This window comes from Saccopteryx bilineata, chromosome 3 (genome assembly GCF_036850765.1).
Source record: "Saccopteryx bilineata isolate mSacBil1 chromosome 3, mSacBil1_pri_phased_curated, whole genome shotgun sequence".
NCBI classification, from domain to species: Eukaryota; Metazoa; Chordata; class Mammalia; order Chiroptera; family Emballonuridae; genus Saccopteryx; species Saccopteryx bilineata.
In genome coordinates, this window is record NC_089492.1 from 11,293,639 (window position 1) to 11,316,805 (window position 23,167).

General features: G+C 45.8%; 1 protein-coding gene across 1 annotated transcript; it reads left to right on the top strand.

Moving 5' to 3' along the window:
* The first annotated feature begins 1,055 nt into the window (after positions 1-1,055).
* On the top strand, positions 1,056-12,178 carry LOC136329726 (elongation factor 1-alpha 1-like). The gene is given in 14 exon segments (XM_066266388.1): positions 1,056-1,256; positions 1,891-2,119; positions 2,267-2,402; positions 3,708-3,839; positions 4,799-4,965; positions 6,543-6,665; positions 10,173-10,361; positions 10,757-10,855; positions 10,858-10,954; positions 10,956-11,078; positions 11,080-11,669; positions 11,672-11,716; positions 11,719-12,021; positions 12,024-12,178. Coding segments are annotated over 14 exon segments (2,589 nt in total).
* Positions 12,179-23,167: the final 10,989 nt, after the last annotated feature.

Genomic DNA, 23,167 nt, shown 5'->3' on the forward strand with positions numbered 1-23,167 from the left:
GAATCAGGCGGACCTGCGTTTGCCTCTCTGGTCCATTGCTAAATGGCTTGTGTCCTAAGAACTCCAGCACACTCCCTGCTTCCCATTCCACAAAGTGAGGGGTGGCAGGAGTAAGATGACCTTCCTGGGGAGGTCGGGGGGAGAGGAAAAAGACAATTAGAGTCAATGGCTCTCAAACCTGACCGCACATGAAAAGTACCCGAGGAACTTGCTGGGTGCCTGAGCCCCACCCTCAGACCAATGAAAACGAACAGGGAGTGGGGACCAGCACCGCATCGGCTGAGTTGCTCCCGGTGGTGGTTCTATTGTGAAGCCTGGGTTAAGAAAATAGCGATGGTCATGGACGTGTTCGCATGATGCTGACTCACAGTTGGTCATCAATAAACGGTAGCTGAAAGTGGGAATGGGCGTGTGGCCCTCACCCGGGACTGCCTACTCCCGGCAAGCTGCAACTTACCCTGGTGTGGCAGATAGCCCGAGGCTAACGTGTCACCCCACCCATGTCATGGATTTGCATTGCAGAGCCCAATGGCGCCCTTAAATCACATCATGGAGACAGCTGCTGGCTCCACCTGATGCCAGCCCAGGTCTGCGGTGGGTGCTGCTGTCGGGGCAGCTGGGGGTGAACGCTAGTGCCGATGAATTCACGGGAACCCCTGTCCGTTACAGGCGTGGGAAAACACAGTGTCCGCTCTTTCGGGGCCCAACAACTTATGAGATTCTCTGGAAACACTCTAGAGCTTCACCTGCTTGATATGGACATGGACCAAAGCGTGTACATGTGTGCATACGTGTCTCTGTGTGTGTGTGTGTGTGTGTGTGTGTGTCTGTTAATTGCAGCACTCCTGACCTTCGGTCAGAGTTCTGGCTTCTCTCCCATCTTGTCCTAGCCTGGATTCCCAAGTGAAACGCCCGAGTCAGAGCTCGTACCACAGCAGTGTAGACGGCAGGTGACCTCAGGGACCACACGGGAAACAGGGAGGAAGGACGGGAATGTAAAAACACGCTGTCACTTCACTCATGGGGTTGTGGCCCCACCCCTCTCCCTCTGCAATATGTCTCAGAAGGAAAGAAAAGGGGAACTATCTACCCAACAGTCTCAGTCTCCTTTTGGATATGAGAGGCCCTTCATCTCTGACCTCTCCGATAATCCATCCTTAAAAGCCGAGCGAAGTTTTACAGTGTGCCAAAGAAAACCGGACTGGAGGCTCACCCCTGCACAAAAGCTGTTGAAGGGCATGGGACGGTGCGCGCAGGTTTGGAGCTGGGAGGATCCGCCATTATGCAGAAAGGTGTTTCCCACTGACTCCCTGACTCAGCAGATGTTCTCCGCATCATCTCATCGGGTCCTCCCCAAGCCCTAAGCGGCTGGCATCTTTCTCTTCATTTCACAGATGAGAAAACTGGACCTTAGACATGTCAGGAGACTGACAGTGTCTGAGCAGACATTCCAACCAGGTGCCCACAAGGGCATGCTGTGCTTTTCCCCTCTGAGCTGGGAAATAGAAGGGTTGGCACATCACTGCATCTTTCTGATTCTTGGTGACCTTGCTTCTAACATTGTGCCACTAACCTCTGCCTCCTTCTTGAGCTGTGAAGAAGACAAAATGAGGACTGCATATAAACTATAAAGAAAAGTGCCTATGCGAGGAATGAATTTTTTTTTTTCAAAGGCAATACAAAACAAAACCCGCAACAGCACGTACACCGTAGCAGGAGATGGGAAGGCGGGTTCAAAGCCACATCCATGATGGGGGTGGCTCTGGTTGCAGATAGGCTGCCCCAGGGTTCTTCCTGGTTTGGGACAGCCTTTCTCTGGGGTTCCAAGAAACATCGAAGTAACTGGGGGCAGGAGGACAGTTGCTGGGCCCGCCTCTGCTTCTCCTGGAGAAACAAAGACCAAGAGCCCGGTTCCTGCGCAGGGATGTGAAGCGGCTCTGCAAGGGAAAGCCAGAGCAACCCGCCCGGAGCACTTCTCTGTTCATCATTATTCCCAGGCCGCTGTGTCACACCTCACACTTTCCATCGGGCATGTTGGTGCAGAGTCGGTGGCAGCCGTTCCCAGCGTTCCGCCAGCTGACTGCCCAGCCTGGCCCCGGGAGCAGCGAGCCCGTGGCTCGTTAACTGCAGTCCCTGCCCACGGACCGCAAACCCCGAAGAAGAGCAGATGCTGGGTATTGAAGGAAATTCTCCTCGCTTGAAAATGACTACAAAGTCTTTTTTTTTTTCTTTTTTTACTATCAAGCTCCTGTTGGCATTTTTCTAGAAAGAAAGACTGTGAACCTCTTGAAGAGTCCCGTGTTCACCTGCATTACAACTCAGCTGACGGTGCGGATGCTGCTGGGCAAAGCTTTGACTCACAGGCACAAGACACAAGACACCCGGGCGCCCCGGGCCTCCAAGTATGGGGATTTAAAGTGACAGGCTTGCGAGCGCCGGAGCGCGGCAATGCTCATGCCGCCATCATGTGGCTGGGAGCGGAACTGCATCAGGAATTTGTCTTTTTCCCCTTTTCTCTCCTTCTCTCCCTGCTTCCTCCTGTCTTCCTCCTCTCCCTTTCTCATTCCCTTTGTTCCTTCCCCCTTCCTTCCACTGTGACAAACACTGGCATACGAAAATACATTGGAGCCCATTCCTGCTCTTAAGTAGTTTAGTGAAAGAGAAGAGGAAAGGTAGGGTGAAATAATTAAGTTCCACTGTTTGCACCCCCCTCCCTGTTCCTGGGAGTTTACCTGTACAGGATTGTTGCACGTAATCCTCACCTTCCCCGCGTGGGAGAAGGTGTCACTGACACATAGTTCCCCAATGAATCTGAGTGGTCATTCAATACATTCTTGATGGCACTGCTGTTAAAATAGGGTAGGTGAATTCAATGCCAAAATTGTGCAGCTTACCTTTAAGAAAAGCTGATTCCCACAGAATTTTATGGGCTTTATACCTGGGTCTTTGGCTTACTTACTGCTTTAAATAAAAATTGGCATTTTCCCAAAACAAAACCAAAAGGCCTTAGGACTATGCTCTTCTCCTTTGTTTTCTTAGATTGTCTTCTAATTGTCCATTTGTAAATGCTCTTTGTGTCCTGGAGTTATCACCCTGTTGTGTGTTGCTACTGGTTGCAAATACTTTCTCATCATCAGTTATTGGCTTCCTTTCTTCATGGAGTTTCCTAACACCTAGATTTTTTCCCGTTATTAATATTGATTTTTAATAGAAGCAGAGCCGCTAACTTTGTTTTTCCTTTGCAGCTTCTGGGCTTCATGTCTGTCATGCTCAGGAGGGCCCCCTCTACTTGAAGTGATGAATGTTGTCTTTCATATTATTATGATTTTATACTTTTATTTTTGTTTACATTTAATGCAAATGAACTTATTTTTATACTTTAAGGTAGGCTAAGTTTATTTTCATCTAAATGTGAAATCAATGTCTCTACACCATTAAAACCAACCAAACAAAAAAGACCTTTGTCCTTTCCCCACTGAAATGAAATGGCATATTTATCATAAACTAAGTGCCCTGTATGTGTGTGTGTGTGTCTGGGTCCTATCAGTTTCACCGACATATTTACACTTCTCCACCATCATGCTGTTTTCATCTGGTAGGATAAACACCCAACCCTTACTAATTTTCTTTGACAAAATATTCTTAGCCATTCTTAAACATTAACTCCTCTATCATATAAGTATGCATACATGGTTTGAATTTTATAGTAAACAGACATCACTTTTGTTGACAAAAACCGTCTTCCTTTCTGGACCTTCTGCCGAGCTTACATCACCTTCCGGACGCCTGGCAGGAGAGCGCCACCTGGAGGCGGCCCGAGCCCTGGACCCTGCCAGAGGGTATCGGACTGGCCCGCACTCAGGCACGACCTCTTCCACTGTTGCCAGGGGAAGGGTCTCGGTGGTTTATACATGTTTATACATGCTGCCGAGGGTCCACCCTATCTGTTAGCCGTGGTTGTTCCCAGGAAACGGGGGTGGATGTGAGATGGGCGGAGACCCCAGTGTTTACTATGTTCCTTAACCCCGCATGCTTGAATTGATTGCTGTTTATATGCCAGGGTTTAAAACTAAGAAATCAAAAATAAATCAGTTACAGCCCTTGCATTCAAAGAGCTCACATTCTACAAGGGACTGACATATGTGAAGGCAAAGTCAGCATCCTGCTAGGCAAAAAAGTGGAATGGAGAAATGTATATTGTGCTGCATTGGCTTTAAGGGAGGAGCAGGTATGCCCGTCCCACCCTACCCCTGTGAGGCAGGATGTGATCAGAGGAGTGGACAATGTGTGAGGGTGATGTGGCACACTGTCCCTTCCTTCTTGGAGGACTTGGTCCTTGCTCAGCTCAGTGGTAGAAAGACGGGCGAGTACTCTTGTGCATATGTGCGTGTGGGTGTGCATGCAGTTTGGTCCAGTCCCCTGCACTGGAGCCCCGCCAGAAGCCACAGAGATTGCAGAAGTGGGTTGAAGAGACAGATTGAAGGCTTTAGGAAGGAAGGAACTCATATACATCCTTCCCATTCTTCTTCCCCGTCCTCAAGTGACAACGCAGGCAAACACTTCACGCAGCCCCTCCAAAGAAGACAAAGTTCTCCCTGTCCCAGGAAATGGGAGCTTATACCTTGAATAAAGAGTCCGCTTCATACTGTCCCACCTTTGCCCGCCTCCCTCCTGACACACAAATGCCGTTTGTTTGAAAGTTTATCTCCACGGGAGGCTTCAAGGAAGGGCCCCCTGACGTGGCCGTAGATCCTGTGTTATGCTTCAGCTGTTTTCTGATGTTTGTCTGTTCACACAGACGAAGTTATGAAGATCACAATCTGGGAAAGACGATACTTTCTGCAGTAATTATTGTTCTTGGAAACAGGAGAGCGGAGCCTGAGGGACTGGGAGGGAAGGAAGGGATTCAGGCGGCCAGCCAGCATGCCACCAGCTTAACCCCGGGTGGAAGAGGGACCCGGGGAGGTAGGTGACGGGACCTGGCCAAGCGCACACAGCTAGCTTGCCCTGCACAGGTGTATCTGAAGAAGACCTCTCCTGGAAGGCTTCGTCGTCACATCATCATGCAATGACGGTCTCCTTTTGGTGGGACACATCAGTTCTTTCTCTTCCAAACGTCAACGTCAGGGTTATTTACAGTCGTTTTATATGTGAGCATTTACAGATAAAATACTCCACACAGGAGTGAGTGATGGTTCCAAAATGATAAAAGCACAGAGAGGTTCACCTCAACCCCCAAGAAGGGCTTCCAACAGGGAAAGCCTAACGAGGCAGGGAATACTTATTTCTCCCTCCAAGGTCTTTCTGAAGAAGTTGTTTCTGGAACGCTGCTGCCATTCAGCCTACACCCCCACCCCCAGTAAGAGCCCCAACGTTCTGTGTGGATGGTGTTGTATTGAGCTGTACTCTTGAAACCTGTATGGTTTGGTGAACCAGGTCAACCCAATAAATTTTAAAAATAAATAAAAGATAAATAAATAAGTAAGAGCCCCCAAGCTGCCATGTCAGAGAGTTCGGGACGAAGCCCGGAGCTGATAAGGTGCACCTCTCCGTTCCTGTGTCAGCCCACTGCGCGGGGAGAGGAAGGGTGCGTTTCCTGCCATGCGGATGAAGGGCGTACACCACAAAAAAAAAATGTCTTTTTTTCCCAGCCCTGGCAGGGCCCTGGTATCAAGGGCAGCCTAATTCTGGGGAGCAGTGTTAGAAAACTCACCGCGGCCTTATCCCCAGGACTCTCTGTGTCGGTAACAGAGGTGGTATTTGTGCCCCATCCGTCAGCCCCTCGAGTCTGTCAGAGAACACCAACGTGCACCAGCAGGTGCTGATTCAGGGACGGAGAGTAGCTTCCCCGTGGCTTCTACAAAGGTCAAGGATGTCCCAAATTTCACGGGGAACGTAAATACTTTTCTTCATCACAGTTGAAAGCTGTTTTTAAAACTCAGTACTTTTTTTTTTTTTTTTTTTGCTATATTGTACCTTTCTCTTTGGATAGAAGCAGAGCAGAAAGTATGAGTGATGAGAACTTAATTCGGCCATCAAGACAGGCCACTCAAAAGAGACTCGTCCGAGAGGCAGGCAACACCTGAGAGGTCAATGGAAGGAATCTCCTGGGACTCCCACCCAGACCCCCGGATCATTTTTCTCTGGGCTCCGCAAGTCTCGCAGAATCTTGGAGCAGAAAGGTAGGGTTCTCTGAGGTCACCTGAGGCAAGCCGTGTTGAGGACTTTGCAGTCCTGCTACGACATCCCCAGAAAGCATCTGCCCAGGTTCAGCTTCCCCATGGCCAGGGCGCTGAAGCCTATTAACACCAAAGTCAGCGCGTCCCATCTTTAACAAGCCTATCCGTGCACAAGTTTCGCTTTGGCTTGTTTGTGCCCAGCATGCTGGGAGTGGCCTCCCCGAGCTCCATCTCGGTTCTTCTCTTCCTGGGATAAGCGCGTCCTTCATCAGTTCTAAGATGCCTACTTGTTAACAGTCTGTCTCTGAATGGGGAGGGTCCCTTCACCGCTGAAGGCGTCTGATGGCTGCGTTCGACCTGCAGTGGCGGCGACACAGCTGTGGTTTGCGCACGTGTGCGCTGGGCTGTCCCGCGCGGTGCGCTGGAAAAGGCAACGTCTCAACATGTCAGTCATCAAACCATTGTGGTGCCATAGGAATGTGGAACGTAAACCCTCTTTCTGACCTGAAAAATCTTCACGGTGGAAACTTTCTGAACATCACAAAAGCACCAGCATGAAAATGTTTGGAAGGCATCTTGAATAAAAAGAATCCTGGGGACAATTGTGAGGCACTCGAAGCATATATTGTACGACAGTGTTCTTGTAAAGAGAATAAAACTGAGGGCACACTACAACCATGCGCCTGGCACACTGAGTGCGTAACTGTTTAGGAAATGAAATAGTTGTTGATTTATGATGTGCTAGTGACCTTCCCATATTTTATTCCACTTAATCCACCTAGAAACCCAATGAGGTAGTGAGTACAGCTACCCTACCCCTCATCCGGAGCTCTTGAGGCAAGATGCGTTTTGAACTTCACAACTATGTTTATGATGTTAGGAAGGTAATGTGGGGCGTGTTTTTCATCTGATGGCATCAGCAGGGCCTGGGATAATGTGGTTTAGTCCAACACATTAATATTTTGTAGCAAATCACATGCACCTTCACGCGGAGCGGGGTATAGACAGACCAGAACAAGCCTCATGCCAGTTCAGGTCAGGTGTAGCTGACAAATGAGTTGGCCTGGGCCTTATGGAAATGTTTTCTGTTTTCAGATATATTTGGACTTTAGAACTGCCCAGGAGGCATTTGGGATGTGTGTTACTATCTCTACTTTGAAATACAGAAAGTATGGTTTTCTAAGTGGCTTCGTTGGTGCACGCAGCACAGAAGTGTGGATTCAGCTGTGAGACACGGGCCAGCCTCCCTCCACAGCGCATCACAAGAGGACCGTTACCACGAGGCTCGGTGGCCTCACGGAATAGCCACCTGTCAGGTGGATGAGGCTGCCACCCCAGGTCCTGGTCTCCTGTTCTGCAAACTAACTGCCTGCAGATAACCACCATCCCAGATAGTCTCACCACAATGGCTACTGTCCTCTGAATACACAGCAGCTCCTCCCGACCTCTCGGGCACAGTCTCACACCACACGGAGGGAGACAACTGCTAACAGAGGGATGGCAGGGTGTGGTGAGGAAGTCCACCCCCGCAACACCAGCCACTTGCTCAGTGAGTCTTTTTATAAAAAAAAACTCAGAAAGAAATCATAAGCCAATCAAGTGGCCTCTGCTTTTATAGTGTTCATAATTTTAGAGGACAAAGAAGAGAGAGACACCATGGGTTCCAAACTCAGCATCAAACAACTTCCATCCTAGTTCTATTGAAATTACTAGTCTTCATAGAAATCCTCCGAGGAAGTCACAAATATCAGAAGGATTTTAATAATCATCCACTTCAGGCCCTGTAGCCGGCTTATCTGGTCTGAATCCCATTCTGCCACTTCCTGGCTGGAAGACCTTGAGAAAATTACTTAACCCCTCTGCACCTCAGTTTTCCCATCTAACAAATGAAAAGAATAATATCGCCTACCTTCGAGAGTTGGTGTGAGAATGAAATGATTTGACATGCGTGAGCTCTAGGACTAGTGTCTGGCTGTAGGAGGGATTCAATGAATGGAACTTTTTCATCGTTACCATCCTAAGCAGCATTCTCGTGAAGGATATATTTTAACCTATGAGCCACGGTCTCCCAGGAAGGAAAAGTAGCAGAAGCAACCTGAGGAGCCATACCTCTCTCTGCCTCTGGAGCCCGGGATCTTCAGTGTCCGACTGTCCTGCTTCACACGCCCAGGAGTTGTGATGCCTGGAGACGAGGCTACCCACCCCCTGAAATCCTAGGGCCCTTCCACATCCACTCCAAGGAGCACCACCATGGCTTTTCCTGCCTCGGAATCACGACTTGGTGCAAAGCAAAACAAAGACCTCCAGCCATCTCCACCGGGTCCCCCCGGTATATTAAAGCAGCTCACATGTGCTCCAACACGCTCATTATTAGGCTTCACTACGGGTAGGAATTTCTGGGGTGCTCTCCAAGCAAACAAAGGTGGTCCGAACAGTCTTTGTCTTCAGTGAGATCTCACCTTAGTGGAAGTTACACTGTATATACAAATACCTCAGAATACGGTGCAATGCATACGGGGTGGGGCAAAAGTAGGTTTACAGTTGTGAGTACCTGAAACAGAGTTTATTCTTGCATTGTTATTTATTAATTATTGTATGATTTTTCCATACAAACAACTGTAAATGTCCTTTTGCCCCATGCTGTATATATAGACTCCTGACGCTTTGTGCTCAATGTTTACTTCCTGCGTCTGAGTCTGAGTTTATTCATAGAGAATGGCTTTTATTTATTCTCTCCCATGTATTTTTATGTCTTTCAAGAAGGGACCATGTCTTGCTCATTTCTACATACATGTTGCCCACAGAAATAAATGCTTGATAAGAAACAAATGAATAAATGACTTACGCGAAATCCCTAATGGGATACAAGTAATTTCCACCTCACAGAAGCCCCACCCCCCATTCCATGGTGAATCCTTTCTAGAACTCCCAGTGGACGCCTGAACCACAGATAGTACCCAACCTTACGTATACTCTTTTTTCCAATACAGACATACTTATGAGAAAGTTTAACTTATAAACTAGGCACCATGAGAGATTCACAACAATAACTAATAATAAAATAGAACAATGATAACAATATACTGTGATAAAAGTTGTGTGAATGAGGTCTCTTCTCTCAAAATATCTAGCTGTGCAGTACTCACCGTCTCACTCACGGGAAGCACTTCCCAGCGCCTCCTGGGTGTGTCCGCTTTGCCAGCTCCACTGCTTTGCACTTGGGGGCCATTATTACGTAAAACAATGATCACTTGAACACAAGACAGAGGAGCTCATGACCACGATGGCTCCTGGAGCTCATGACCACGATGGCCCCTGACGAGTGGCCTGGCAGCGCCCCAGTGCGGATACGCTGGGTAAGGGGATGACTCATGCTCCCGGTGCGCAGAAGTGAAACAGCGCGAGACTTCATCATGCTGCTCAGAATGCGGCACAATTTCAAATTTATGAATTGTCTATTTCTGAAATTTTCCATTTAATAACTTTTGAACTCACTGGAGAGCAGGTAACTGCAACCCCAGAAAGCAAAACCACGCACGGCTCAGGGGAACTACCGTGCTGACTTGTGCTCCCTACAGAAATACGGCCTCTAGGGGCCCAGCTGCAGCGCACCCCCCACGCAGGACTCCCACCCGGTCTCTAGGGGCCCAGCTGCAGCACCCCCCACTCAGGACTCCCACCCGGCCTCTAGGGGCCCAGCTGCAGCACACCCCCCACTCAGGACTCCCACCCAGCCTCTAGGAGCCCAGCTGCAGCACCCCCCCACTCAGGACTCCCACCCGGCCTCTAGGGGCCCAGCTGCAGCACACTCCCCACTCAGGACTCCCACCCGGCCTCTAGGGGCCCAGCTGCAGCACACTCCCCACTCAGGACTCCCACCCAGCCTCTAGGGGCCCAGCTGCAGCACACCCCCCACGCAGGACTCCCACCCGGCCTCTAGGGGCACAGCTGCAGCGCACCCCCCATGCAGGACTCCCACCCGTCCGTCCCCAGCAGCCCGGCGAGCCCGCACCTGGCCCCTCCAGACACGTTCCCTCACGGGCTGCGGGGAAGAGGCCCACCTGAGACCTAAAGAGAACGAGGATGGCGTCTCTTTTAACCGCCTGGCCCAGGTGGGCAGGGGAAGTCGGAAGAAAAGGAAAGGAGCATGCTTCACAGATGCACGTCGCCCTCAGAGCGCAGGCAAGCCCTGAGCTGAGTGGGTTAGGGTTGCTGAATTTTTAAGGGTGCCCACTGAGCAGCCTTTTAACTGTGTGTTCACATATCACCAGCTTTAAGAAGCATCTCTTAGCTACTCCATGCCTCGGTCTGATGGTCCCCTCCTCTGAGAGGCAGGTTAATGGTTGGGTTCGGGCCATGGGGTCCAACCCAGGTTCAAATCCCTCCACTCCAAACACTATCCATGGGACCTTCTGCAATATATAAGCCTCTTTAAGCCCTGTATCCCCTGATTGGAAAATGTGAGTATCAATAACACCTACCTCACAGAGCAGTTTTAGAAATTAACAGGGGGAGCTCTCTCGCAGCGGATTTGCTGCCAGAATGCAGGTGTTGTGAAAACCACCACTAAATCAAAGCCAAACTGGGAAAGGAAAAGACTCCTATCAACATCGTCGTCGTTGGCCACAAAGATTCCGGCAAGTGTGCCGCGACCGGCCAGAGCTACAAATGCGGCGGCTCAACAAAAGAACCACTGAAAATTTTGAGAAGGGGGTTGCTGAGATGGGGAAGGGCTCCTTCCAGCCCACCAGGGTCTCGGAGACACTGAGAGCTGAATGGTATCACCACTGATGTCTCCCTGTGGAAACCCGAGTCCAGCAAGGACGCTGTGACCGTCAGCGATGTCCCAGGACACAGAGACTTCATCAGAAACCTGACAGGCACACCTCAGGCTGACTGCTGTTCTGACCGGTGCTACTTGTGTTGGTGAATTTGAAACAGCTCTCTCTAAGAACGAGTGGACCAGCGAGCATGCTTACACACTGGGTGTGAGACAACTGATTGTTCACGTTAACAAAATGGATTCCCCTAAGCCACCCCACAGACAGAGCAGAATGAGGAAAGTGTTTAAAAAGTTGCACCTACATGAAGAAAACTGGCTACAACCAGACACAGTAGCGTTTGTGCCCATTTCTGGTTGAAATGGCAACAATGTGCTGGAGCCAAGTGCCCACGTGCCTCGGTTCAAGGGGTGGAAAGTCACCCGTAAAGAGGGCAATGCGGGTGGAACCATGCTGCTTGAAGTTCTGGAGCGCATCCTGCCAACTCGTCCGACCGAGAAGCCCCTGCGTCTGCCCCTCCAGGAGGTCTACAAAGTTGGTGGTATTCATGCTGTCCCTGTGGACCCAGTGGAGACCGGTGTTCTCAAACCCGGCATGGTGGCCACCTTTGCTCCAGGCGATGTTACAACTGAAGAAAAATCTGTTGAAATGCACCATGGAGCTTTGAGGAAAGCTCTTCCTAGGGGCCTTGTGGGCTTCAACATCGAGAACCTGTCAAAGATGGTCGTCATGGCAATGCGGCTGTTGAGGGTAAAAATGACCACCAATGGGAGCAGCTGGCTTCGCAGCTCAGGTGATGGTCCTGCACCATCCAGGCCAAGTCAGCGCCGGATCAGCACCTGTGCCAGATTGTCACACAGCTCACAGTGCTTGCAAATCTGCTGAGCAGAAGGAGAAGAGTGATCATCCCGGGAAAAAGCGGGAAGATGGCCCAAAGTTGCTGAAATCTGGTGATGCTGCCATCATTGATATGGTCCCAGACGAGCCCATGTGGATTGAGAGCTTCTCTAACTATCCTCCTCTGGGCTATTTTGCTGTTTGTGACATGAGACAGACAGTTGCTGTGGTGTCATCAAAGCAGTGGACAAGAAGGCAGCTGGAGCTGCGAAGTTGCCACCCCTGCCCAGGAAGCTCAGAAGGATGAATGAGCATGACCCCAGTGGCTGCCCCAGCCTTCCTCAGTGGAGGAATGGCCCCAGGACCGTTTGTCTCATTTGAACAGTTAAGTTGAAGAGTAAAAGACTGGTTGGTGATTACAATACACAGTAAACCTTTAGAAGGAAAGGACAATGTTTTGTGGACCACTTGTGTGTGTATGTGTGTGTGTGTGTGTGTGTGAATGTTTGAGCCAGTTTCTAAGTTATTAGTTTTTAAAACTAGTACTTTTCAAGTATTTTCTCTAAAAATCTTTTTTTTTTTTTTTTTTTTTTTTTTTTTTTTTTTTTTTTTGCCCTGGCCGGTTGGCTCAGCGGTAGAGCGTCGGCCTGGCATGCGGGAGACCCGGGTTCAATTCCCGGCCAGGGCACACAGGAGAAGCGCCCGTTTGCTTCTCCAGCCCCCCCCCCCTCCTTCCTCTCTGTCTCTCTCTTCCCCTCCCGCAGCCAAGGCTCCATTGGAGCAAAGATGGCCCAGGCGCTGGGGATGGTTCCTTGGCCTCTGCCCCAGGCGCTAGAGTGGCTCTGGCTCAGCAGAGTGACGCCCCGGAGGGGCAGAGCATTGCCCCCTGGTGGGCAGAGCGTCGCCCCTGGTTGGCGTGCCAGGTGGATCCCGGTCGGGCGCATGCGGGAGTCTGTCTGACTGTCTCTCCCCGTTTCCAGCTTCAGAAAAATACCAAAAAAAAAATTTTTTTTTTATTGTTTGATTTTGAGGGAGAGAGGGAGACAGAGAATTAGAGAGAGAGAAAGAGATCGACTCAGTGCTCCACATAGTCGTACATCACTGGTTGATTCTTGCATGTGCCCTGGCTGGGTATCAACCCTGTGGCCACTGCTGTTGGGACAGTGCTCCAACCACCTGGACTATCCAGCCAGGGCCTAAGATCAGTACTTTTTAATGGAAACACCTTGACCAAAAATGTGTCACAGAATTTTGGAGCCCTATTAAAACAAATTTAATGAGAACAAAAATTAAGAGAGATAGTCTGTGTAATGTCAGTCCCATACCGGTCTAAACCGAATGCTGCTCAGTGCCAGGTGTAATGCCGGCGGTCAAGGCCAGGCTGGTTCACACTGGATTCAGGCAGACAACAGAAGAGCTGTGAGCTGAAAATCACCGGGCACTCCCATTTATTGGATTCTTGCAGCAGCAGGCGAGCAACTAGGCAAATAGTCCCTCATGGTGGCGGGCAAGTGATCAGCCCCGAGGGAAAGTGCAGGTGACCTTATACAGACTATACACACATGTGGCTTTCTGCCACGTGCTCACACACTAATCATGCAAACTGCTTGCAGCCAGAAAACCAGCGAGCAAGCCTATCACACCTGTTTTCCCTACAGTCTGCATGGAAAGCGCTCTGCTTATTTTTTGACAGAGTTGTCTTCAAAATATTTAAAATGATGTATTTATAATTATTAATTGTATTGATAACATGTTGCATTTAATAATTATAGATGTTCCTTATTTGTCATTTAAATATTTAATGCATGTTTGTTTTGTCTTTTCGATGGCATTAGCTACATATTAAATTTCAGTTGTAGTCTCAGGAGGATTAATATGTTTTTCAGCAAGATATGGTGATTCTCGGCAAAATTGCGATGTAGGTGAAAGCAAACTGCATAGTTTTGAGGCAGGAACACTTCTTAAGCTTCAGTTATCTTCTCTAAGCAATTACCTGCCCGAGATATCTCCCATCCATCTCTGGGAAAAAACATTCTTCCAGGTGCAGGGAACAAATTAAATCCTGAGAGTACGGTGCATTACAAGGCAAAGGGGAATTAAGGTTGCTGATGAAATAAAGGTTGCTAATCAGCTGTATTTGTGATAGGGAGGTTATCCTGGAATACCTGGTGGCCCAATGTAATCACAGGGTCCTTAAAGGGGAAAGAGAGAGGCAGAAGAATCAGAACCAGAGAAATGTTCCCTTGAGAAACACTCAGTGGCTATTTATTGCTGACTTTGGAAATGGATAGAGGGAGCCATGAGTCGAAGAACACAGGCCGCCTCTAGAAGCTGGGAAAGGCAGGAACACAAAGTCTCCCCCAGGGCCTGCAACAGCAACCCAGGCCCGTCGACGCCTTGATTGCAGCCCAGTGAGATCCACTTTGGACTTCTGAACTCCACACTGTATGGCAATTCATGTGTGGTTTATTTAAGCCACAGCATCTGTGGTCATTTGTTCCAACAGCAGTGGAAGACGAACCATGAGGTTATAGAACTAGAACGTGGGCACTCCTAGGGGCAGGGTCGATGTAGAGAGTTTATCAGATGACCTGGAGCAGGGCAGCCAGAAGGAGAACGTGACCTGACAAGGCAAGGAGAGCAGGAGCCATGCCTCCATGTACGATGTGTATCTGTACCTCCTGTGACACCCGCTATGCACCCTGATACCAAAATCAGCCAGAATACATGTTGACCTACAGTCTATTCAAAGAAGCCAATGACAGTGGTCAATGTGATCATCTCTCCATGAGATGTGGACTCTAGACATGAAGGCACGTCTTTCCTTTTATAATAGCTCTAATATCTTACTTCCTGAGAAGCAAGCCAGCGCCAACAACAGTCTATTGTGATAGTGAGTGTTTTCATCAAGTACATTAACAAACACAGAAAAATAGTAAGTGTTCTTCCTCCCTCCCCTCCTTCTTTTCTTCTGTCTTTCTTGCTGTCCACGATCACATTCTATAAGCTCTAGTTGTGCCAGAGAATGCAGATTCCGTGGACGGTCGGGGCCCCGGGAGGATGGGAAGCATGAAAGAGGGTGAGTGTATCTTGTAGTTTCCCAGGATGCCAGGAAGAGTGTTAGAGTTTTTCTCTGTGTGTTTCTGTCCGTTTTTCTGTCTCCTCTGAATCACACCTGGCTTTCTATCACAAACAGCACTTCTCCACACGCAGAATTTTCTGAGCAAATAGCCGCATTGGTCCCTGGGAAATAGGCCTAATTCTGCCCACAGACGACGGGAGAAGAGAGGCGGTCTCAGAGCCAGTGTCGTCAATGACACCAGCGCTCTACCCTGGGATCGGTATCAGGAAGTTTATTTTTGAACCCGATGGCCTGAATAATAACTAAAGGAAAAACTTCAAAATTCAATTGGGAAATACAGATAGTGTTTCTCACATTGGAGTATTATTTTATTTTCTGGCAGTTGCCTGAGGACATCAGGACGAATGAGTGAAACCTGCATGTTGCGTTCATTTAACAGCCGAGAAGACACAGGGCTGGCAGTAGGCCAGCGTTGGGCCCACAGCCCTTTCCAGCTGACTGTCCTTGGATAAGCCTCCTCCTCTCTATGGGATAAGGACTTTTGGCTCTGGGGTATCCAACATTTATTTATTCTGGTTATGAAGGTCTAGGCCACATTGCTCTAGCTAAAGGTCACTGTCATTTTTCCAAAGTTGCTTTCACAGTCAGGAAATTTTAGGACCGTCTACCAATCCATGTATCATGGTGACAAAACATTCTTGGCTACCTGTGGGAGTGGTCATCGGCCACCAAGGAGCAAAGAGGGGCAAACAAGCTGCATCTCTGTGGCACTGACCAGCTTCCAAAGCTACTGCTTAGAAATGTCTTTCACAAGATTCTAAGCCCTACTCCAAACTCCCTTCCTAAAAAAATAATAATAATTTCAACTTCAGTGCAGGGATTAGAACTGAAAGTGGCCCTTGAGATCATTCCCATTAACCCGTTGGTCCTTCCTAATGCTCATCACAGCCATTGATATGTGAGGACACCTAAATCTCAATGTGGCCCATGGGTCCATTCCCAAAATGGCAGAGCTGGAGTGAATACAGGTAGCTCCCCAAGGAGACATCTGCTCTTGGTGGATTGCAAAGGCCACCCTGTATTGGAGTCACTGTAATTGGCTAGAATACAGTCCTAGGGAGTCCCATTAACCTTGCTTCATACAGGGTGGTTGGTGACCCAGCAGTAGCCACTGGAAATTTGTTAGAAATGCAGACTCTCAGGCCCCTCCCCAGATCTACATGATTAGAAGCTGCCTTTGTGATAAGGCCTACCGGGTGATTTATGTTCACATTAAAGTTTGAGAAGCACCAGGATGAGCTGTCCCTTAATGGAGTACAAACAGTCACAGTTCCCCAAGATTCTCCCAGTCCAGTCACCCAGCGCTGGGAATTATTATGGTTCGCAGTGGCCCCAGAGGACTATCATGGTCACTTATAAATCAGCATTAGCAAGTGGTTCTTTAGTTCTCGTACAGAAATCTGTGACCTCCATGGGAAAGGCCTTAATGATTTTCCATCTCCTCTCAGGAGTCAACATTCATTTTGGTGTCTAGGAAAGAAGGAGGAGATGGCTTTTTTAAAAAATATCTGATGACTGTGACTCTTTTGTTAACTTTGGCTTACTTTGCTTTGGCTTCGGTTTCATGAAACCAGAACCTCCTGTTTACATAGGGTTTCTATAAGGCTTATTGTACTTTGGGGGCACACAAAGGGAGCCTACGGATGAGAAAGAGCAGGAGGAGTGGGCCCAGAGTCCCCCCAGAGCTGTGCTCCAACACTATCCCCACTATTTGATAGCTGTGTGACCCAAGGCAGAGCAGTTTACCTCTCTGAACCTTACTTATCAGTAAAACAGTTATGCCAATAATAATTAACTTACAAGAGTCGTGAGAGATTATATATGAGAAAATTCCCAGCACAGAGCAAGTATTAATAGAATGCAGAGCTGGGCCATTCAGAAAGTGAGTAATTAGACTATGCAACAAACATGCTTGAGTATTGGCAACGTGGTTAGACTCTGGGGATACAAGAGCAGATGAGACAGGGGGAGTATCTGTTCCAATAGAACTACTGCCCATTGAGAAAGTAAGACAAAGTAATAATGGCTAGCAATGACTGAGTGCTTGCTACCTTCTGTTCTAAGGACTTTACGTGGGTTGACCGATTTAATCATTGCTGCCATCCAATGGATACTAGGTGCTATTATTAGCCCACTTTACAGATGAGGAGACTGAGGCATGCAGAGGTTAGGTAACCTGGCCAAGAGCTATACTGCTAGTAACCAGGAGAACCTAGGTTATGAACCCAGACAGGATGGTTCTAGAGCCCACTTACTTAAACTCTATGCTAACCTACCTTGCCAAGTGCGGCAACTAAATATACAAATACGTTCAACAAGGAGATGCCAGAAAGCTTGGAGAGGATACCAGGGAGCCCTCTCCTGGTCTGGGGAGGCAGAGAAGCCTCTCAGAGGAGGTGATGAGAAGGAGATGATGAGAACCCGGGTAAGGAAGGGGAAGAGTCACTCCAGCAGGGCAAGGACAGGGACGAAGACCTGGAATTCACTGAGAACTGGGGTAATTTAACATTAGGTGACAGAATGGTGCTCGATTTCTGATGAAGACTGCAGCTCAAAATTAAACCAACAAATAAAGTCTTTTGACTGCTACTTCTGTCACATATACATTCCCAACTTTTCGTCTTGGCCAGTGTCAACACCTATCATTTTGAGAGCTAACAATGAAGAAAGGTAAGCTGGCAATGAGATGGAGAAAAGGCGACGGCTTTGGCATCAAGTCCGGACATGGATCCACTGATTTCTCCTTTGGGTGTGACCTTGAGAAGATTATTTAAACCTATTCTCTGAACCTCAGTTTTCTTATCTGGAAAATGGGAATAATAAAACTTCTAACAGTTGTGGTGAGGATTAAATAAAGCCACGCACACATGGTGCCTGGCCCAGGGGGAGGGCCCAGGGAAGGTTCTCTCCCTTCCCTTTTTAGTGATCAAAGTTAGAAGCTGGCATTTGTGCAGGGAAACCAGATTCCAACTTCAAACACCCAGGTACCTTCCATCGTGGAAGGTGTTTGGTTTTTCTGATATATTATCCAATGTCAACTAATCAAGTTCTATCACCGGGCACCCATAGAGTTTTTTAAAATGTGTTAATTTGCTTAAGATTCTTCAGAGGAAGCAAACCTTCCATTTGGATGAAGTCCTTAAAGTGCCCTACTGTCAGACTCTCTTCTAAACAAACAAAAATGAAAAGTGTGTAATACAATCACAATATAAAAAGACAGCTAATGAAATTAATGAAATTTTCTGCTACCAGTGCACACTAAAAGAATATACTGGACCTCAGTTCGCACCAAATGGCAGAGAGAGAAATTTGGAATCAACAGTGTCTGATTTTTTCATGGGTAACCTGGGACTTCAGAACCAGAAATCATTTGAAAGAATATTGGGTCAAGCCCCACCATTATGTAGCATATATGTATGGTTTTTTTAAAGGTCATATGGGATTACTGGAAGAATTAGGACTTGAATTTGGGATTTCCGGGACAATGGAGGGGTGGCATATATATACTAATTTAGCTAAAGAGATTTGCTGTTCAACCCAAATAGTTTCAATTTTAACATGTAAGCAGAAAGCTGTGATGGATAAGCAGCTAAAATCCCTTCCATGGACAGGGAAAATAGAGTTAAAACTGTTATAAACCAACAAAGGCTCAATTCAACAAATGTAAGAACACACTCTTTTTCCTAATGGATGTGCTAATCCTCATGCTTGTCACTTTCCATTGACCCCTTTGTGGGAAGTTAGTCAAGTTTGCTTAGATTTGCATGTGATTTCCATACTGGTCACCAATCCCAAACTCACGTCAATGAGTAATCACAAGATTGCTTCTGTGCTGGTTCTTGGTCATTAAGTAAGAATGCCGAGTGCCTTGGCCTCTGTCAGGCAAAGCCATCCCCCACGGAAAGCAAGGCCATTCATTCTCCATCACTGCCTCTCTCCAAAGAGGATCAGGGCAGACCTCCTCATTCTGATGCCCTTCAGATGCCTTTCAAAAAGCCACAAAAGACGCCCCAATGCCGTGATGCTGTGTGTGGTCTCAGCAAATCAGCTATGCAAGGAATATCTGGGCCAACTGGGGACATCTGAATTTGGACTTGGCACCCATGGCTCTAGAAAGCTACAATGACCTTGGATGGGAAAGATAATTGTATTGTTGGTATGTCAGATAAGAGTGTCCCTTTTTAGAGATGCATTCTGAAATATTTGGGAGTAAAATATCAAAACATCTGTAATTTTCTCTAAAATATAAGCTACTTTGAAATACAAGCAAAAAATTGTTTAAAAAGAGGATAAAAGCAAATGTAGCAAATGTGAGTAAGTGTTAAATCAAGGTGTGAGGATGTGAGTATCCATTATAATATTCTGTCTACTTTCCTGTAGCTAAATACTGACCCACTACACATTTTTTAAAAGAAATAAAGTTATTCTGTTACAATTAGAATAAGAATGATAGACCATCAATCACCTTTTGTTATTCTGTTGGACGAGCCAAAGCTCCACTTCCATAGACAGACACTATGATGAAGAAAACAAGAACACCTTTCTTTTACATGAAAAGTGCACACAGGTAACTCATACGTGGTTGGTTGTTGTTGTTTTTTTACTCACTGCAATAACTGCTAACTATCTATAGGGAAAGGTGGGGACTAACAAGTAAACGTCCCTCTCTGCAGACTGCCTCCCTTCCCCTGGTCAATTCCTCCACTTTCCCCCCACCATTAACAGGTTAGTGTAAGTGAGTAGGAAAATAGATTTGTGTTCTTGGGCCAAACTCAATGCTGAAATTATCCAGCAGAGAAATAACACAAGCAGAATAGTGGGAAGGGCGGGGGGCAGGGGAATGGGGCCAGAATGAGAGAAAGCACTCTTTTCGAATCACTGGAGAGCTGGATGCAGACATATTCTCTGTGGAAAGAGCCCTCGGTGCTCTCTATGCATTCTCCCCATGAGGAGAATACGACCTTCTTGAGACCGAGTTCAGTTCATTATCCAGTGAACCTGAGGTTTGTACCCACTTCCTTACACCCAAATGCCCAGGTTGGTAAAGGTACGTCCTTCCCCATGGTAGTAAGATTGGAAAGTCCCTCCCCCACAGCCCATATTCTTGACACTGCTTTCTTGACATGGCAGAGCCCAGTCTGGGGAGACAGTGCCACCAGCAGCTTTTAGCCCTGAGGAATAGTCAAGGCTCCATCCAGAGTGACAGCCAGGACAAGGCGAGGCATGGGCATCATGCCTGCCCCCTCTTCACTGCATACCCTTGGCTGAATGAAACCAGAACTCATGATAGAGATGCAGGTGCCAACTGCTCTTGCTATTCAGCAACAATGGGCAGTGGGTTACACCAAATATATGGTGGTTTCATAAATATATTCAATTTCTGGTATGATTCATACACTTTGATTTCCTGAAACTTGGTAGAAACAAATTTGGCACCCATAGCCATGCACACAGGTAACAGCTTATACCCGAGGTGACACAAGAACCATTTACCCCTAGAAAAATGTGACCTCAAGAGACTCAGAATTCTCCAGCTCACTTAGGCTTTAGCACAGTGTTTCCCAACCTTTTTTGTGCCATGCCCCACCTTAACCTTTCTAAAATTTTTATGTCCCCCCCTATGTAACATACATAATTTTTAACATTAAAAAATTGATTTGTTCACTTAATAAACATAAATGACATGTTCTAGGAAGAAATCACTATGAAATTGTTCACAAAATACAGTAAGTAAAATTTCAAAACATATACTGAAAAACAGAAATTTAAATTCCAAATAATTTTAATACAGATTTTTCTATATTAATTTATTATTTTAATTTAGTGTGATCCGTGTGCTTGATGCTTGCTGCAGAGATTTTATATTAGGTTCCAATTTGGTTAGCTTTAGTCTCAAGTCTCCACGTTGTGTTATATCCAGCTGATTTCTTTTTTTTTTTTTACCAGTAAATCATTTACAGCACTAAATCCACATTCAGCTAAAAATGAAGATGGAAATGGTAGCAATAGTTTTCTTGCACATTTGGTTGAAGTTGGGTATTTGATTTCCGTTTCCTCACAAAGCCATGCCATCGTTCCTTTGATATTAAATAAAGCTTTTAACTGACTCATCATTTTGCAATTCTGCGAGTTCTTCTTGATACTGCATATTTGATATATCAGACAAATCCACTAACATTGGCTGCATCATCCATGTTGGGAAATCAATTTGTTTTAAATCAGAAAATCTTTCTTTTAAATCAGCCGATAGAATATTCAAATGATTGACAATAACAAGTAAAGCGGTATCAGTTACTTCACATTTTTGGAGCCAATGAAACTTGAAAGTTTTTGTTGTTAATATGTTTCTGACATAACTCAATATTGGTAATGAAACCAAATATCTTTGCTTTTGCATCGACAAGAGTTTTATTTGTTCCTTGAAGTTGCTTATTTAATATATTTAGTTTTTCAAAGATATTGGCTAAATAACTCACAAATGCTTTACCATCTATTGTTAACAGATACTTCATTTCAGGTTTGTCGCTTAAAAAATCACTAAGAGTATCAAACAGTTCCATAAATCTTTTCAAACAGTTTCCTTTAGATAGCCATCTGACTTCAGTATGAAGTAAAAGTCTCACATGGTCTTCATTTTGTTCTTCACAAAATAGCTTGAAAAGATGCTCACATTTGGCACTAGCTTTAATAGCAGTAACACACTTTATTACTGTATGTAATACTTCATTCAGAACAGGCGAGATGTTTTTAGCTACCAAGTTTTCCCTATGAATAACACAATGCAAAAGAATCATTTCTGGATTTGCATCTTTCATCAATTTTAAGCAGCCATTTTTCTTGCCCATCATATTGGGAGCACCATCTGCAGCACAAGATGTTATATTTTTCATTGGTATATCATTGACATCTAAGTAGTTTTTTAGCTTATTATATATATCTTTGGAGATATATATTATATATATCTTTCTAATCTTTTACAGAACAACATTTCTTCAGCAAAATGTCCTTTATCAATATATCTTACGTAAGTTATCAATACTGCCTCACTGTCTCTCAAAGTTGATTCATCCATTTGCAAGGAGAATTTTCTTATTTTCAGCTTTTCAATAAGTTGTTTTTCAATATCCTCACTCATTTCGTCTATTCTTCTGCTACCAGAATTGTTACTGAGTGGCATAGCTTTTACATCTTTGTCATCTCTTTCAAGAACCGTTTTAAGAAATGCTGATATTGACGGTTTTATTAAATTCTCTCCTATAGTGTGATTTTCTCCAGTTTTAGCAATGAATAAAAAAATTTGATAACTAGCCTCAAGAACACGATTATTAGTTGAAGTATGAGCAGTAAATAGAGACTTTAGTGTTGTCCTTTTTTCAAAATTTTCTTTAAAGTTTTAAAGTAACTCAAATCTGAATTAATATGAGCACTATGTTTCGCCTTCAAATGCGCCTCAAGACGACCTTGTTTCATTGATTCGTTGGTCAAGCATTGCTGGCATAAAAGACAAAAAGGAATCTGCTCATCGTGAACAGCGGGTATGAACCCAAATTTTAAATATTCCTCCGAATATTGACAAGTTTTTTTCTTGCTTGCACCACTCATTTTACTATGGGCTATAAGAAATAAAAATAAGATCAATTAAAAACTAATATTAAAATATGTGTTAAAATATATTCAATGTGACATAGAGTAAACATATACTAAAATTCATATTTACTTAAATGTATATAACACATTTACTACACTACCACCGCAAATCAAAAGGTATCTATATTTTTTCCACTTGACAAAATTTTCTGGAAAGTTATGCTTCTAAAATTAAAATTGTCATGCATGCACTATTATAGCCCCAATAATATTTATAAAATATTATTGCTTTCTAGCCCTGATGCAAGAAGTACTTAATAAAGAGTTTAATATTGATAAAAATAAAATCAAATACTTACCAATTATATCTATGCAATATATATGTATATTTATTAAATCAACGAGCTTTTACAACAGTTTTGACTGACACTTATTTCAAATTAACACCAACTGAATGATGTGAAACACTACAGAAGTTGTGATGGGCCAATTAGGTGAGAATAACTGCGTTGTTTAGCGAGTTTTTAAAACGTTCGGGGTTCCCCGCGTCAGACAGAACGCTCCGCGGTGAACCCAGGACGAAGTTTACTTGACGACGCCAATCACCCAGATGATATTTTGGTCTCGTCAAATGAAATTAT